The sequence below is a fragment of the Ranitomeya imitator genome, chromosome 5 (assembly GCF_032444005.1).
Source record: "Ranitomeya imitator isolate aRanImi1 chromosome 5, aRanImi1.pri, whole genome shotgun sequence".
In the NCBI taxonomy this organism is placed as follows: Eukaryota; Metazoa; Chordata; class Amphibia; order Anura; family Dendrobatidae; genus Ranitomeya; species Ranitomeya imitator.
The window spans coordinates 331,559,825-331,578,506 of record NC_091286.1 but is presented as its reverse complement, the minus strand read 5'-3'; the positions used below and the strand labels follow the sequence as shown (position 1 = coordinate 331,578,506).

The window sequence follows — 18,682 nt, the reverse complement described above, 5'->3', positions numbered from 1 at the left end:
ACATGAATGTAAAGCTTATAATTTTGAAACTTAAATTCTATGGACAATATAAGCTTTTATTTTATGTGGTGTATTTACTTATTCTCTCCATAAGGCAGGTAACACACCTCTCCATCTGGCTTGCCAAAATGGCCATTCCCAGAGCTGTCGTTTCTTACTGCTTGCAGGATCCCGGGCTGACTTAAAAAATCAAGTAAGTTTAAAGAAAATTTTTACCTGCGTGTGGATTGACAGTAAACCTGAACATATATTGCAGAAGTAGAATATTCTTATCTGTACTAAGAATCTGAAGATATAAGGTCGGTCAATGCATACAACTTAAAAGGAACCTATCAGCACATTTTTACATATAGAAGTAGCAATATGACTGTATAAGCACTTGTGTCCCCACTAAGAATACTATTTTTTTGTCAAGATCAGATGTGTCAGTCATGAGAAACCAAAGCGTAGAAGTCATATGCATACATCGCTGGAAGTGCACTGGGGGCATGTCAGTGCACTTTGACAGATTCTTTCAAATGCAATTCCAGCCTGATTTTCATATGGCTTCTGGGCTAGATTTCTTATTGACTGGAACATTTTATCTCTACAGAAAAGATATAACCTTTATTGGGGGACATGCATCTATACAATCATGTTATTATTTTCATTTGTAGAAAATGCTGACAGATTATCTTAACCTCTTAACAACCAGCAATAGCCTTTTAACGGTGGCAGTTAAGGGTATTTTTTCCTCAACGGCGCTGGGAAATAAGGGTATAGCTCCTCCCAATGTTGGAAAATCTCTGGAGTCTCGGCTACCGAGGGTAGCTGAGTCAATGGAGAACATGATCAGAGATGGTTTTTATGGTTCCCTGTCACGCGTTCATCGTTATTCACCAAATAACGGTGATCACGAAAAAAAAAAGTTTTTACATGTATAGGTCTCTCCTCTGATATGATCTAGCATATCAGAGGAGAGAGAAATTGGGTCCCCCGAGTCCCCCCCAGTGCCTCCGCCATCCCCGGACCCTCCTGCTCTGTTCCCCAGCCCTCCACGTCATCTTCCCGGAAGAAAATGGGAGGCGCATGCACAGTGAGCCCGCCAAGTTCTGCCGGCCAGTACCCGGCAACAATTGTAGATTTTTTCTATTGGTTCATTTTGATCACTGTGATAACCTAAACCCTATCACAGTGATAAAAAAAAATAGTAAATCAAACCCCCCTTTGTAACACCCTTAGTTACAGAAAAATAATAAAATAAAAAATAGTAATTGTTCCATTCTTTGCAGTAAGGGTTAGGGCTGGGGGCAGGGTTGGGATAGGGTTGTGTTAGGGTTATTGATGGTGTTGGGGTTAGAGCTGTGGTTAGGGTTGTGGTTAGGGTTAGGATTAGTGTTAGGGGTGTGTTGGGGTTAATTTTGGGGTTAGGGCTGTGTTAGGTTAGGAGTTAGAATTGGGGGGTTTTCAAAAGTAAAAATAAAAACGATGACGATATGACGGCGAGTACTGAGCGCAAATGCTCGCTACTCGAGTTTGCATTGGGTGCTCGGGTATGCACCGAGTATTGTAGATCCCCGCATGTCACCCACGATACTTGGTGCATATCTGAGCACCAGAGGCAAACTGCAGTAGTGAGCACTTGTTCTCAACACTAATGACGACATATTCAATATGACGACTTAATGTTATCAAATTCTGTGACGTACCTGTGGGTTCAAAATGCTCACTATACCCCTGGATAAAATCCTTGAGGGGAGTGGTTTCCAAAATGGGGTCACTTGTCGGGGGGTCTCCACTGTTTAGAAACATCAGGGGGACTCCAAACGTGACATGGTGCCTGCCATAAATTCCAGCCAATTTTGCGTTCATAAAGTCAAACAGTGCTTCCTCCAGTCTGAGCTCTGCCATGCGCCCAAACAGTGGATTGACCCCACATATGGGGCATCAATGTACTCAGGAGAAACTGCACGACAAATGTTGGGGTCCATTTTCTCCTGTTACCATTGTGAAAATAAAAAAGTTTGGGTCTAAAGTAAAATTTTTGTGAAAAAAGTTAAATGTTAATTTTTTCCTTCCACATTGCTTTAGTTCTCGTGAAGCACCTGAAGGGTTAATAAACTTCTTGAATGTGGTTTTGAGCACCTTTATTGGTGCAGTTTTTAGAATGGTGTCACTTTTGGATACTTTCTGTCAAATGACCCCTCAAAATCACTTCAAATGTGATGTGGTCCCTAAAAAAAAAATAAAAATGGTTTTGTTGGAAAAATGAGAAATTGCTGGTTAACTTTCAACAAATAAAAATTATGTTTCCAAAATTGTGCTTATCTAAAGTTGACATGTGGGAAATGTTATTTATCTCCTATTTTGTGTGACAGGACTCTCTGATTTAAGGACAGAAAAAAGTTTGAAAATTGCAAAATTTTCTAAATTTTTGCCAAATTTCAATTTTTTTCATAAAGAAACACAAGTCATATCAAATAAATGTTATCACTATCATGAAGTACAATATGTCATGAAAAAACAGTGTCAGAATCACCTGGATCCATTGAAGCGAAGCATTCCATAGTTATAATCACATAAAGTGGTAGTGGTCAGAATTGTAAAAATTGGCCCGGTCATTAAGATGAAAATTGGCTCGGTCACTAAGGGATTAATGCAGCAGTTACCCTTTTAACCAATGTTTGTTTTTTTTATTTCTTGTTTGCGCCATATCAGGATCTATCTGTGTGTCTGTCTATCTTTGGTTCGGGAGAGGCATTAGCACAGTGCACAGAAGGTTATCTAGCAGCTCCGTGGTCTAATTAATTGTGGTAATGGGCATGGCATAGTTGGGGGCCAGTCTACTAAACAAGTTGTGATTTGCAGGCAGGAGACACCTGTTTACATGTCGCAGCTCGCTACAATCACCTGTCTGTCATCAGGATACTTCTCAGCGCATTCTGTTCTGTCAATGAGAAGAACCAGGTCAGTAGATCTCATTATCAAGTCCTAGCGTCACTAACCTGTCTTACTATCAAATTATAACTTCACTTCTGGCATGCTGTTAAACAGAGGGAACTCATAAATTAGTAGCGACGAGTGGTTTATTCTTCATTTTATTAATGAAAGTACTGCTTTCGAGATGATGTTTTCTATTATAATGCATGACCTGATTGTTGGTTTTTGTGAACTGTGCAGGCTGGTGATACCCCGCTCCATGTTGCTGCTGCTCTCAACCATAGGAAGGTTATTAAAGTGCTTCTGGAAGCAGGAGCCGATGCTGCCCTCCTTAATAACGTAAGCGTGCTGCTCGTAAGGATTGTGCATTTATTAGGCTTATTGTGCTGTAGCATAGGCAAATTACTAGTAAAATGAAATGGTTGCCTGTTAACCCTTTATGAATGTATTCATGGGTCATTGAAGACAAATATCTATTTTGTTCATATAATTTAGTTATTCTGAGTATCTGCGGCTTCTTTAGATGACACTACCAGATATGCATGCTTCTATGCCACTACTTATGTTTAAGATTTTTTTTTTTTGCCTGCAAATATGAGAAAAAAAAACATAGAAATTAATTTAGAGAGGCTAGGCATTTTCTTTTGTTTTTGTGCAGGACCTCCAGGCCTCCTTGTAAAATCAGATGATGTCTGTAAAGCGCTGTGGAATTTAATGCTGCTATATAAATGAGTAAAATAAATAAATTAAATGACTGCATTAAATGTTAAAAGCCGTGAGTCATGGTTGCTGGATACGTGCCTGTTGTAGTTGTTTGAAGATGGAAAAATGTGATATTTTTACCACTAATCTATTCCCTTATAATCTGTTACATGAGAAATTACTAAATTATTTTTGTTTTTAGGCAGGCCAGATTGCCTTGGACACTGCACGCCACCACAATAATTCAGATGTGGCTCTTCTGCTAACAAAGGCCCCGCAGGTACAGTATCCAAATCACTGCAATATTCAGTTCTGGGCCATTCTGTATACACCAAGTTAGGGAAAAACTGTTGGTTTACCTGCATTAAACTGTTATTTTACCCAATGAGAAATCCACCACTGTCTTATCTGTATCTTATGATGACCAGACACTCTGCAGTACTGAGCCAATCAGAGATTGTTGGCCCAATTCAACATCAAATATAAAATGATGACAAATAGTGGGCCTTTGAGTCTTTCCAATAGGAATGGTGTATCATAACTTCTTAGTGGTCGCCTATTTATATTAAAGCTAAAGTGTTTATATTATATCTCTCATGATGCTTCCAATAGGTGGCACTAGAGTTCTAGTCCTCTTCCTCTCTGAAGAGACAATTTGCATATTTCCCAGAGGAGCATTGCGGTTTAAGTCTCCTCATCTCGGCATGCTTAGCATCTCAATCTCCGCAAGGGGAAACAATACTTCTTGGACATCCATCATGATGAAAATTCCTCAAGTTGTTTATGGCAGAACATTTTTGTAGTGAGCTGATAACTTAACTAACTGATATCCAAGCAGAGGGGAAATAGAGATCTCAGAAGAACCATATAGTGGGACTGTACAGTAAACTGATAAGAAAAAGAAGGTTCAGCACCTGGGATAAAATCTTCCAAAGCTTTTTTTTTTTACCTTTTTAAAAACTATATTGGACATATTTCTGTGTTCAGCTCGAAACGCATTTGAGGTTTTTTTTTTCCACATGTTTTGGAACTGCTTATATGTGCATTATACTTCTAAATATATCTATGTAAGAGGTCTAGGTGCTGGACTTTTTTTTCTTGTTTTTTTTTTTTGCCCTGGACTTCTCTAACTTGCACTGGGTGATATACAGCAGAGTCTTGCCAAAACTTCAAGCGCGGTAAACACAAAAAGGACACCTAGCCTTTGTCACAGAACAGGATCCATTGTGTCTACCAGATAGTACGTAATTTGAACATTTGTACACAACAACAGAAAATTTCAGCTAGTGAAGAATAAAGTGTCATTCCTTTTCTGACATAATTCTTCTACATGTATGGCCAGCTTCCTGTTAGCAGGTAAGATAACTAATCCTTGGCAGATTTTGTGCATTTAGAGCTTATAGTTTGTTTGCCCTTCAATTTGATGGATTACCGGGGCCTTAAAAACGTTTTGTAAACTTTTTTGTAGACTAGAATAATTAATTTTATTTCCTTTGATCATGGCACAGTATTTTTCGGGGAAAACTTTTGAAAAGTTTTTTTCTTGTTAAAACAATGCAGTATTCATTCAGAAGCTGTGGGAAGTAAACTAATGAAGTAAAAGAAAAAGAAACGTATCCAGGAGAGGAAAGATGGAAAGAAGCACAAGTAAACATTTATTGTAGAGTTCTCCTGCCCTCGAACTTGGAGTCCCAATGCAGGATGAAGGCTTTACAATGCCATCAAACATAAAGCATGTCCCCTACGTGTGAGCTGCCCTGTCAACACAGTTGGGAACATTATATGGAGGGGTTTAGAACCTCTGCACAGCATTTTATTTACTTATTTACATGCACTTTCAGAGTTAAACATACTTTATAAGCTGTCAGGGATCAAGTTGAACAGGACACTCGTCGGACAGGTGGGTCCCTAGCAACTTCTCCCTACCCGCTGCAGTGGATTGGCAGGACTCAGCATATATGCACCCTTAGACAGGGACCTGTCAATCCAAAGCAGCAGATGGGTAGAAGCCGCTGGGTACCCACCTTTCTGACTAATCTGCAGCGAAGTCTGTTGCTGTGGAGACAAAAAAAGGAATTGGAGTGTTTCTAGAGGATTAGAAAAAAATAAAGGAAGTAAGAAAATGTCGTTATAAATAAATTACTAAATAGGTTTAATAAGCAAATCACTTTTGTTCTGTCCAGGGAGCTTATCACTATTACGGTACATCAAAATGGTCACTGTCTTGTTACACATATAGAAACCTGTCCTAGAATGTTATTAGGTCAGGTCTCCTTTAGCATGTGCAGTAGATTGATCTTTCCCTCCATGTGTATGAACATGCCCTCCCAGTTAATATTCTACTGTAATACTGGAGATACCAGGGGTGCTGAGGTAAGAGGCTGTTCACACTAGTGTCTACCATTTCCATCTGATATAATACTGGTGATAGCAAGGATGCTGAGGTAAGAAAAGAACGCTCACACTGCTGTCCGCCGTGTCTTTCTGATCTAATGCTGGAGATATCAAGTGAGCTGAACTAAGAAGAAGTTGCATACATTGCTGTCCACCATGTGTATCTGATCTAATACTGCAGGTACCAGGGGTGTTGAGAGAAGAAGAGGTTGCTCACACTGCTGTCCACCCTGTCTAATCTAATACTAAAGATACCAGGGGTGCTGAAGTAAGAAGAAGCTGGTCACACTACTGTCCACCCTGTCTTTCTGATCTAATAATGGGTGTTCCAAGGGTGCTTATGTAAAAAAGAGGCTGCTCACACTGCTGTCCACCAAGTCTATCTGATTTAGATACCACAGGTCGGAGAAGGCTGTTCATACGGCAGTCTACCCTGTCTTTCTTATCACATACTGGCCATAACAAGGGAGCTGAGGTAAGAAGAGACTGCACAAACTGCTGTTTACAATGTGTATCTAATCTAATACTGGAGATGTCAAAGTAAGAAGAGGTTGCACACTTTTCTATCCACCCTATCAGTCCTAATACTGGAGATACCAGGGATGCTGGGGTACAAAGAAGCTGCTGACACTGCTGTCCACCCTGTTTTTTTTTACTGAAGTCTACAGTTACACGTTCAGTATTTGGTCAGTATTTCACATCAGTATGTGTAAGCCAAAACCAGAAGTGTGTGAAAAATGCAGAAGTGGTGACGTGTTTCTATTATGCTTTTATTCTGATTGTTCCTCACCTTCTTTGGCTTATATGTAGATGTAAAATACTGACCAAATACTCAACGTATTGACCATAGCCGAATACTGGATATGCCAGGGATGCTGAGGTAAGAATAGACTGCTCACACTGCTGTCTGTGTCTATCTGATCTAATACTGCAGATACTAGTGGTGTTGAGGTATGAAGAGGCTGCTCACACTGCTGTCCACCCTGTCTTTCCTGAATAGAGTACTGCTGTGACCTGAAGATGAGCTATACTTTTCCTATTACTATTCTAGGACATCTTTCTGTTAGTATGGCACGACTGTGGACATTTCGATATACTACAGTGATTATGGTACCTCTCAAGAAAAAGCAAGATTGATTTGTTAATTAAAAGTATTTAGGAATTTGTTTACAACGACATTACCTTTCTTTATATTTTTATATTCCCTAATAACCCCTTTAAAGACGATTTGCAAAGTTTCTTAATTTATATTCTTGGCAGAGATAAACTGTGATTATTGCAATAATTTTTAAAATTACAAAAATAATGTTGATATTTTCATACATGTGTATTATGAATGGCATTTTTACGTTTAATAGGTTTTACGATTTAGCCGTGGCAGAAGCTTGAGGAAGAAAAGAGAAAAGATAAAGGAGGAAAGACGGACTCAGTCAGTTCCAAGGGAGGATATTGCAGACAGTAAAGTATGTATTTACTGTAATGTTTCTTGACACTTTAATGGTTCCAGCCTGTTCTATACAGACACAGATGCACTTATCAATATGAATGTAATAATATCCTGCCTGTCTGGCACTATTAGAGTGAGGATGGTAAAACTGAGGGAGTTGGCAGGATTATTTCCTGTCATATTATTGAATCAGGAGTTCATTTCTATCATAGAGATCTTTTATTTGTGAATTCATTCAGTTTATTATGTTTTCTCTTAGGACTGGAGTCTATTGGAAAAGTCAAATTTTGGATTTCATTATGTTTAAAATAGATATTCCTGGCATAATGTGTTTTTTTAATGTCATAACTATCCTTTCAGGCCAGCGTATCAGCAGCTGATGACACCCACAGTAGCGAGCAAGCTGTGATCAAACAGGGAGATGGCAAAGATGAACAGCGAACTTCAACTGCAGCGAACAAACAAAGGAAAGGAAAAAGACCAAAACCAAAAGAAAAGGTACAAGACGGTATTGTCACTGCCTTACAACATGAATGTCAACTCTGCTACTATTACAGCACTCTGATTATACATATACCCCAAATATCTACCCTCAAATATGCTAAGCCTCCTTTTGGCATTTGTTAAAAGCAGCTAAAGGGTTATTTTAAAAAATGACTTGCCAGGTCCAACTGCTGATATAGCGTCAATCCTGAGATCAGGGTTCTGCGCTGCCGTATTTAATGGAGGTGCACATGACTGGCCTTGGCTCCATAAATTTTCTATGAGACTATTGGACTCAGTTTTTTCCAAAAGTCCCATTGACAATGAATGTAGCAGAGGCCAAGCATTCAAAATGAGGTTGTAAAGGCTGGTTCTTGGGATCACTGGGGTTCCAACCAAGTTATCTCTTATTTATAGCTTGTTTTTTCGATGATAACCCTTTAGCTAATGTAAAATGCATGCCTATGGTGTAAGGCCTAGGCTTAAATGAAGCTGAGCTGCGAAACCAAGCACAAACCGTGGGTGGCGTGGCACTGCTTCTGGGAAAAAAGATGACCCTTTTTATAATTCTGAACAACTCCACAACCTAAGGTGACTGAATAGGTATATCTTATGTTAGTGTTCCCCAACTCCGGTCCTCAAGGCTCAACAACAGGTAATGTTTTCAGGATTTCCTTAGTGTTGCCCAGGTGATAATTGCATGACCAGGACAGGCAAGAATTCCATCACCTGTGCAATACTAAAGAAATCCTCAAAACATGACCTGTTGGTGGCACTTGAGGACTATAATTGGGGAACAATATCTTATCTAATTAATTTGGGAGAGGCTTCCTTGCTCTTTTTCTATTTGCTAAAATAGTGGTAAAAGCTCCAACTAAATTAAAATGGTTGTCCACTATTAGGACAACCCCTTCTTGGTCAAAATGTTGTGCCCTGATAAAATAATAAAGCCTATTCTCACCTCCTGTGTCCGCACCGTTAGCACAGTGTCGGCACTCATTCTCCCAGGGGCTCTTGTGCGGTGTTGAGACACGTGACGTCATCGCCCAACACTGGCGTCACGGTTTCCTCCTTTGGACAAATCGAACATGAAGAGGAAGCCCGAGATCAGCTGCAGCCCAGACTTCCTCTTTGTTTGATTTGTCTGAAGGCGGGGACAGTAATACCAGAGCGGAATGGGTGCTGGCGTTACTTGTCACTACAACAGCATGGGAGTCCCAAGAGAACTGGTGCCAACAACGTGGGAACGGCGCCTGCATGGGAGGCGAGTATAGGCTTTATTATTTTATCGGGGCTAAGCGTCAGGTATGAGAAGTTGTCCAAGTAGTTGACAACTTCTTTAAGAAGCTTAAAGGGACTCTGTCACCTGAATTTGGAGGGAACAATTTTCAGCCACAGAGGCGGGGTTTTCGGGTGTTTGATTCACCCTTTCCTTACCCGCTGGCTGCATGCTGGCTGCAATTTTGGATTGAAGTTCATTCTCTGTCCTCCGTAGTACATGCCTGCACAAGGCGATCGCTAGACAAGAGAAACTAGAAAACAATTTGTCTTCCTTCATCTGATTAGTAGACTTTCCTTTTGGAACTTTCAGAAATAAGGATTATTTTGTGACATAACACAGTTCTATTTCTTGGACCAGCAATATACTATAACATCATGTACTTGATATATTCTTAGATTTCAGCTTTATCGGATCCAACGTCACCTGCCGATCAGCAGCCATTTTCTGGTGGCCATCTAACCAGACATAGCCAAAGGAGGAAGAGCAAACCCAGTGTTCCCTCTCCGCAGTTCCCTCCTCACGAGGCCAGAGCTTATCAGCTATACACACTATACAGAGGAAAAGATGGCAAAGTTATGCAGGTAACGTGTTACTGTCCTGTGTGCAGAACATGGAGAGGCACACAGCTCTGGGTATAATCCACAATCATTTTATCCTCAGGCTCCCATAAATGGATGTCGCTGTGAGCCACTTTTGTGTAAACTTGAGAATCAGTTAGAAGCAACTAAAGAAGAGATGAAGGCAGAGATTGTGACTGTGCAAGATCAGATGAATGCAAAACTTGGACAGATGGACACTAAAACTCAGCACCAGGTAGGATTAATCACCGCCTCACTGTGTAGGCATCAAGATCCTTAAATAACCTGGCCTCACATTTTTGCAGTTACGAGTTCTGGACAAGCTAATGATGGAGCGGATGTCTGCAGAGAGAGCAGAATGTGTCTGTCGCCTTCAGCAACAAACAGATGTGCAGAAGAAAGAAGCTGAAAAACGTCAGGTACGCACAATCACTATATGTCTTCACTGGATGAAAGAAAGGATCAGGCTCAACACATATCACTAGGAAAACTACACTTAAAAAAGGCCTTCACTTTGTGTCTGCCCACGGCTGTTCTGCATGGCCAGCCCATACACATGTATGCTCGGCTTTATCATGCATCTGTTTTCAATGGGGAGAGGGGAATAAAGTGCTGCCAGCAAGAAGTTCTCAGCGGCTTATCTCCCGTAAGAATAAAATAATCCCCCTCGACCATCTGGATACCTCCATATACATGAGATTAGTCCATTAGTTTGGTTGCCTTTGCTCAGCTTATTTTGTTTTGGTGCCTCAGTTTTTTTCCTACCCTTCTTCGAAGAGTTGTAACTTTTTATCTTTCCATCGACAGAGCCTTATGTGGCCTTGCTTTTTGCAGTACGATTTGCATTTTTGTATGACACAAGTAACGTTACCATGTACTGTACTGTAAAGCAGGAAACAAATTCCAACGGGTGAAATGTTTCAAAGTATAATTTGGTTGTTTTTTTTCCGGTGGCCACTGTGCAATAAAAGTGAAAATGTAGTACTTAAAAAAAAAAAAAAAAAACACTCTGGCTTGTGTCCCAGAATTTTTTTTATTTTTCTGTTTCATGGAGCTTTGTGAAATCTTAGTGATACCATTACATGAAATGTTTTTGTAGTTTTTTAATTGCATTTTTTTAGGAAGTACAGTGAGAGAGAAAAAATGCAATCCTGGCATTTTAATTTATTTTTACAGTGTTTTACAGTATGGGTTAATTAATTTGAAATGTTGACAGATCAAAATTTTATAGGAAAAGGGAGTGATTCAAGCTTTTATTTTTTTTATATTTTAGAAAAAATAACGTTTCAGTCCTCCAGGGCACTTGAATCTGCGATCATTTGCTCACCTATACTCTAGTATTGCACTATATAGTGAAATGTCCACCAGCTGTTCTTCATAGAAGGTGATGGAGGCCTTCAGTAGGCCCAGTCTACCACACACAACACTGCCGGCACCCACTGTGAGTCCAATCCATGTACATACACACAAGCTGTGACGGAGATTTGAATTACAGGGGCTTAAGGGTCATACCACCCATACTATTTTATTATTCTTAATTATCTTGAATAGAGTAACTGCCTATTGTACTGATCTTTAACAACTTATTTTCATGATTAGATCACATGATTACATAAACATGGTGACCCCAGGACATATTGTATACAGAGCAGGTAACTAGGGCCTCTTGAATAAATGAATGACTCTTGAAAAAATTATTTTCAGAGTTATTTGGCCATTTTTGTCTACACGGTAACACAACCAATAGTTAATGATAAGATTTATTACTAGATTATTGTTCACGTACCTGGGGTGGTAATGTGGTACTATACAGATGCACTGCAAAACCAGTATGTACGGGAAATAGATAAAGTGTTTGCTATAGTCTAATGCAAATGTCTCTAGCACAATGTGCAGCATGTTAACTGTAATAAAAGTGCAATTTTTAAGACTGATTTTTAATGTATATATGCTGAAAATTCTCCAATAGAACATTTTGTTAAATATGCGTATGGTAGAAACTCTATTGGATACACAAATAAAGAGAAACCTGAGTCCATCCTACTTGATAAAAAAACAAACACAAAAACACGTAAATAATTGGCAACAGGAGATAAGGGTAAAACAGTGACAAAAAATCTAGAGGTGATGGGGCCGGAAGCACTGCTGATGTAATAATAATGAAAGGTTATTGCTCAATGGGGGCCCCAGCAACAGACAGTGAAACGTACATTGGAGACAGCGGGCAGGTGCGCTGCTCAACCACACTAATGGGTATATGGTTTTCTATTTATCTATCTTTTGGGTTACTACCCTGTTTACAGCTATCTATTTAAGGTGTTACTTTGTGCATCTACAAGTTCCACCCAGGATTTTGTCTGACTTAAACATGTCAGTGAATATGTGGAACTATATTAGAGTCTGCCACAAAGTATAGACTGTTAAGAGTACTTTTCCCATGTGAACTTATAGTTAGTGATGAGCGAGTATACTCATTACTCGGGTTTTCCCCCGGGCACGCTTGGGTGGTCTCCAAGTATTTGGATGTGCTCGGAGATTTCGTTTTCATTGGCTGCCGCTAATTGGAGTGCAGGGGCACTTACTCAGCCTTTGCTTTTCAATGGGACTGCTGGAGATAGCCGTTTGCAGCACACATCTTCCTCCAGCAGTGCCATAGACAATTGGAGCAGAGGCAAATTAGCTATTTTTTTGGTGTGGGGAGGACAACCTTTAAACAACATCCACAGCTTTAATCTAAATATTTGGAGGCATTTGATACTATTCCACATAAAAGGTTGGTGTGTAATTGGTTAGTAACTAGTGATGAGCGAATATACTCGTTACTCGAGATCTGCCGAGCACACTCGGGGGTCCTCCGAGTATGTTTTAGTGCTTGGAGATATAGTTTTCATCGCCGCAGCTGAATTATTTACATCTGTTAGCTAGCATAAGTACATGTGGGGGTTGCCTGGTTGCTAGGGAATCCCCACATGTAATCAAGCAGGCTAGTAGCTGTAAATCATTCAGCTGCGGTGATGAAAACTAAATCTCCGAGCACTAAAAAATACTCGGAGGACACCCGAGCGTGCTCGGGAAATCTCGAGTAACGAGTATATTCGCTGATCACTATTAGTAAATAATAACTAGCTCAGTGATAGGAAATAATGTAACAATGTTATATGCAACGGTTATCGTACATACAGTGGGGAAAATAAGTATTTGATACACTGCCGATATTGCAAGTTTTCTCACCTGCAAAGAATGGAGAGATCTGTAATTTTTATGGTAGGTACACTCCAACTGTGAAAGACAGAATCTAAGAATAAAAACCAGAAAATCACATTTTATGATTTTTAAATAATTAAATTGCATTTATTGCTTGAAATAAGTATTTGATCACCAACCAACCAGTGAGAATTCTGGATCTCACAGACCTATTAGTTTTTCTTTAAGAAGTCCTCCTACGCTGCACTTATTACCTGTATTAATTGCACCTGCTCAACTTGTTACCTGTATAAAAGACACCTGTCCCACATGCTCAATCAATCACGCTCCAACCTCTTCACCATGGCCAAGACTAAAGAGTAGTGATGAGCGAGTATACTCGTTGCTCGGGTTTTCCCGAGCATGCTTGGGTGGTCTCCGAGTATTTGGATGTGCTCAGAGATTTCGTTTTTGTTGACTGCCGCATCTGCCTGCATGATATACGACTGCTAGACAGCTTGAATACATGTGGGTATTCCCTAGCAACCAGGCAACCCCCACATGTACTCAGGCTGGGTAGCAGCTGTAAATCATGCATCTGCATCGACAAAAACTAAATCTCCGAGCAGTCACAAATACTTGGAGACCACCCGAGTATACTCACTAATCACTACTTATAGTATGTTGCTCTGACATACCATGTGTGGATTTGTGCTCGTCAATAGATTATTTTTGATCTGTTCTTCAGGATAGTCACCATTTATATTTACCATCATGGATTAATCACATGTATAACCCTCTGGTTATTTTTACATCAGCAGTGCTTCTGGCCCTATCACCTCTGGATTTTTTGTCACTGTTTTACACTTATGTCTTTTTGCCCATTATTTATGTATTTTTGTGATTTTTTTTTCACAATAAAATACATGTTTTTTTATCAAGTAGCATGGACTCAGGTTTCTCATGTTTTGGATTTTTAATGTAGTTTTCCAAAGCAGAAAGTGCAATGGGGAAAAAAAAATGCAACGGTAGAACACACTGGTGGGATTTCCGAAGATAAATAGTCCACAATTTTGGCTTAATTTGCACAAAACTATTGTATTATCACCATTTTCCAAAACTATGCTAATATTTTGGTATAAAATATTGGTATAAACTAAATCAATCAATAAGTAATGTAAGTTGAGCAAAAATTTCAAAAAATTTGTTAAATTTATAATCCGTTATGAGCCATTGTGAAAAATGTGGTACATTTTCAGACTGTGTAGTCTAAGATTACACTGTCGAAATTTTAGAAAATATTCATATTTACTAATCCTATCTAGAACAATGTGCCAGGGTTCCTTTGGTGTATAATCACATACATAAACCACATAATTTTTTTTAAGGTATCTGTTGTGAATGAGCTAAAAACTTGGTGTTTACTGAAAATCCAAAACCTTGAGTTGAAACTTTCTGGAGATTCCAAGACATCCAAGACCAAGCCGTCCCCTTCAACGTGCGAGTCGACAGATCACCCCATGTCAGAAAGTCCGAACAGCAGCAAGGAATATAATATTGCAGACACATCTGTTCCACCACAGTCCTCCAGTCAACACTCATACGCCGCCACGCAGAGCAGTTTATCCGACGAGCCTGCCAGAGAGCAGTCACTTCCATCCGAGGAAAACAGCAGAAGGCACCAGCTTGCTCCCACTCAAGAATTCATGGTGTGTGCATGTAAGTCAGCCAGAATATTAATTTGATGATGTGAGCAATTAAAAGATGGAGTGACTCAGTAGCTATAGTATTGAGATAGAAAAGTGATTAGGCAACATCTGCTCAGCGGGGTTCTAAATAAAAACTACAGAAAAAGCATGAATGCATAATGTAATCGTATAGCATGCAGCATGATAGAGTATTGTTAAAAGTGTTCAGCATTGTGTTAATGGGAATCTCTAAAGCTACATTCACACATCTGGCCTTGTGCTGCACATTTTTTCTTGGAGATCACACTGATCCATAGATATTCATTGAACAATACACACATCAGTCTTAAGACTAGATCTGGGTGTCCGGGCTGTGAGATTCAGAGAGTGCCCTTTTCCATCCATTTTGCAGATCAGAAACAGTCATTAAACGCTATGGGGATCTGTGAGACACAGAAGAAACTAGGAAGACATACTTTGTACTTCAGAGCTCCTTATGAGTTCCATCTGTTTTAAACTGATGCATTATTAAGCGTCAATGGATAAAAAGAACTTCAGATAGTCTGCCTTCTTCAGGGAAGAAATCACAGATGAGAAAAAAAACGGAAGCAACTAGAATAACAGAGAAAAACAATCACATTGATGTGGTAAATCATAGAACAAATGCGGCAGCACTCACCGGTCCTGTAGTCAGAAGTTCCTTTATTCAAATATAGACAAACATCTTCACGGCTCGGGGGAACAGGGCAGTGAGAGGAGTGTGCAGGAGGAGACGACGGCCGTTTCGCGCTTGAAACAGGGCTTCTACGGGAACTACTATATAAGCACAGTCAGAGCACAATGACTTGCCCATTACAACCTGAATACAGCCTGCAGTAAATACTTGTCAGAAGTTTTACATTTCTCCTGTTCTTCAAGGGAACTTCACAGCTGATACATGCTGCCCAATCCAGGTATGCCAGGTATGTTTGACCCTGAGACGCTGCGGCATTTCAGTGAGAAACATGCATTAAAAGTCAGGGACTAAGGTATGGTCATTAATCAGACAGGCAGGTCCTCTGTGGATTCCCCTTTCCTTTTTCCAGTGACAGGTCTCTCCCTATACCCCAGGGATGGGGAACCTTTTTATGCCAAGGGCCATTTGGATATTAATACCATCCTTCGGGGCCGTACAAATTTCACAGTAAGTCTGCGCACAAAGTACGTCCTGACGCTGGCACTGGTGTCAGGATGTGATCTTTCATTACATGCGCCTCAGTATTCAGTAGTGAACGCTCCATGTACGTGCTCACAGAGCAAGAAACTAATGGGCCGGTGGCTGTCAAAACACAGCTGCCAAAACTAACTGTGGTCCCCGGGAATCTGCCCCAGTGGCCGGACAAAAGATCATTGTGGGCTGTAAATGGCCCGGTGGCCTGAGGTTCCTCACCCCTGCCATACATGTACTTGGGAGAGACCCATCCCTCAAGAGGAATGTGGGGTGGTTGAGTAGCAGCCAAGAACCAGCCTTCTCATATAGTCACCCATGCCGCTTAGTCCCGCCCCAGTTTTAAAAGATGTTTCAGAGTCAAGCATACATGGCTGAAGTCAGACAGCCAATGCCTAATACATGCCGCTTGATCCATATCTAGCATGTATCAGCTGTCAGGTTCCCTTTAAATGTTGTCAAAATCTTAAAGTACAAACGACTGCTACTTGCTTGCCCTGACACTACTCGGTAAATGGCATTCCAGTGTTCTCTTTTTTTCTGCCCTGGTGCTTTGAGGTTTGTGTTTGCAGGTCTCCTCTTCTGTGATGTCTGGCTGCATCCCCAAGCATTACTCCAAAGAGCCATGTCATGTGCCGGTGAGGTCTCACAAGTTGGATGATTTGCATGGATCTGCCCTTTCTTGTAAAATAAGGGATCAATCCCTTGTTTTGGCATTTGTGATGCAAAGTAATGGCTTGCACATACTTTATCATGTAGAAGGCCAATGTCATCCATGACAGAATTTCACTGGAGGGCCTTTTGTTTCCTTTCATTTCACCACCCTTCACCTTACTGGTTATTCAGCAGACTAAGGATGTAAAAAACTTAAGAATAGGATTTTTCCTGTAACATTTAATTAAGTTTAATTACTATTTTTATGGCAGAAAATCAGAATAAACCTTCAGGGAAGGAAGAGAAGGAGACAATGAAAGTAAATCAATGTTTCCTTTAGTAAGAAGCATAAAGTGGAGAGTGACATATTAGTTGCAGGGTTCACTTAGAATAGAGCAGAACAAACCTTGTTAACCTGGTAAAAATGCTAGCAAAAGCGATTCTACAAATTACAAGGTGGAAGTACAACATTTATTTGTAGGCATGTATTATTTGGGATTTTATTTAAAATACTTTTTCATTTCAGCTGATTAGTATTCTTGGGCTCTTTTTCAACTTAGGCTCTTTTTCAACTTATCTGTTTTATTTTCCTCAATAGCCATAGAGCAACCATCTACACCTGCCGTGCCACCTGCTGTAAGGCCTAAAGAAAAAACAAGCTGTGCAACAACGTTCAGTCATCAACCAGGCCTGGCCACTTCCAGCCTCCCCAACCCTAAAATGAGACACGCTAAAATCCATCCCACCACCAAGAACTTATCAGATAGCAAGAAAGCAGACAAACAGATTGTAAACCTTACAGACAGAGGGACACAGACAAGAAAATGTGCAAAAGCTGGTCAGCTACGAGAGAGAGCACCCATTCCTGGACATCAAGGTTGTAGTACAACTGGCGAGCAAACTGTTCCAAGGGTTAGAGATGCATCTCAAGCGCTGGAAATCACTCAATATTTCTTTGAGGCAGTATCTACTCAGATGGAAAGATGGTATGAAAGAAAGATAGAAGAAGCCAAATCTCAAGCAAATCAGAGGGCAAATGAAGATAAAATAGCCTTACAGCAACATATAAGGAGCTTGGAAGAGGAGCTTATGAAGTTACGGACTAAATTACAGAAGGAAAGCTAGCGACAATGCATCTGTACAAAGGAATCATTTTGCTTGACCATCTCTATGACCAATATCAGTGTTTAATGGAAATATTCCAAGCCTTTGTGCATGAGCTTACAAAGCCACATCCATTACTACATTAAGGTTAAAAAAAAATACAAGGCATGCATTAATATTGAATGTTCATCATCTATGAATTGCATGGTCCAACCGTCTGGTGAATAGATTTTGTACCAACCAGTTCAACTGTCATGTGCCATAGGTTCACCGTTCACTCTGCTGTACATTTTATGCTGTAGACATGTGCATGTACCACTCTGCAATTGCCACCTGCCATTCTGACAGCAAGTATATGGTGTGACGTGTGCTTTGCATTATACAGTGGCATGTAAAAGTTTGGGAACCCCTGGTCAAAATTACTGCTATTGTGAACAGTTAAGGAAGTTGAAGATAAATTGATCTCTGAAAGGGCTGAAGTTAAAACATATACACGCACGTGGTCAAAATTGTTGGTATCCCTCGTTTAATGGCAGAAAAACCCACAATGGTCACAGAAATAACTTGAATCTGACAAAAGTAATAATAAATAAAAGATCTATGAAAATGAACGAATCAAAGGCAGCCATTGCTTTTCAACAATGTTTCCACAGAATTAAAATAAAAATAAAACTCATGAAATAGTCCTGGACAGAAATGATCGTACCCTTAACATATTTTGTTGCACAACCTTTTGAGGCAATCACTGCAATCAAACAATTTCTGTAACTGTCAATGAGACTTCTGCACCTATCGAAAGGTATTTTGGCCCACTCCTCAAGAGAAAACTGCTCCAGTTGTCTCGTGTTTGAAGGTTGCCTATTCCAGACAGCATGTTTCAACTCTTTCCAAAAATGCTCAATAGGATTTAGGCCAGAGCTCATAGAAGACCACTTCAGAAAAGTCCAATGTTTTCCATTCTTGGGTGTTTTTAGCTGTGTGTTTTGGGTCATTATCCTGTTGCAAGACCTGCGACTGAGACCAAGCTTTCTGATACTGGGC

General features: G+C 40.1%; 1 protein-coding gene across 4 annotated transcripts in view; it reads left to right on the top strand.

Moving 5' to 3' along the window:
- The window catches only part of ANKRD6 (ankyrin repeat domain 6), a 330,735-nt gene extending 312,921 nt beyond the window's left edge, over positions 1–17,814 (top strand). Inside the window, exons 6-16 of one of the 4 annotated variants that reach the window (XM_069726362.1) lie at positions 95–193; positions 2,848–2,946; positions 3,160–3,258; positions 3,824–3,901; positions 7,374–7,478; positions 7,823–7,960; positions 9,623–9,808; positions 9,888–10,040; positions 10,111–10,224; positions 14,377–14,707; positions 17,136–17,814. In XM_069726362.1, the coding sequence (XP_069582463.1) occupies positions 95–193; positions 2,848–2,946; positions 3,160–3,258; positions 3,824–3,901; positions 7,374–7,478; positions 7,823–7,960; positions 9,623–9,808; positions 9,888–10,040; positions 10,111–10,224; positions 14,377–14,707; positions 17,136–17,662 (1,929 nt within the window). In that variant the 3' untranslated portion in view covers positions 17,663–17,814. The remainder of the gene's footprint in view (positions 1–94; positions 194–2,847; positions 2,947–3,159; positions 3,259–3,823; positions 3,902–7,373; positions 7,479–7,822; positions 7,961–9,622; positions 9,809–9,887; positions 10,041–10,110; positions 10,225–14,376; positions 14,708–17,135) is intronic. The other 3 variants (XM_069726363.1, XM_069726364.1, XM_069726366.1) reach the window with 3 other exon arrangements.
- Positions 17,815–18,682: the final 868 nt, after the last annotated feature.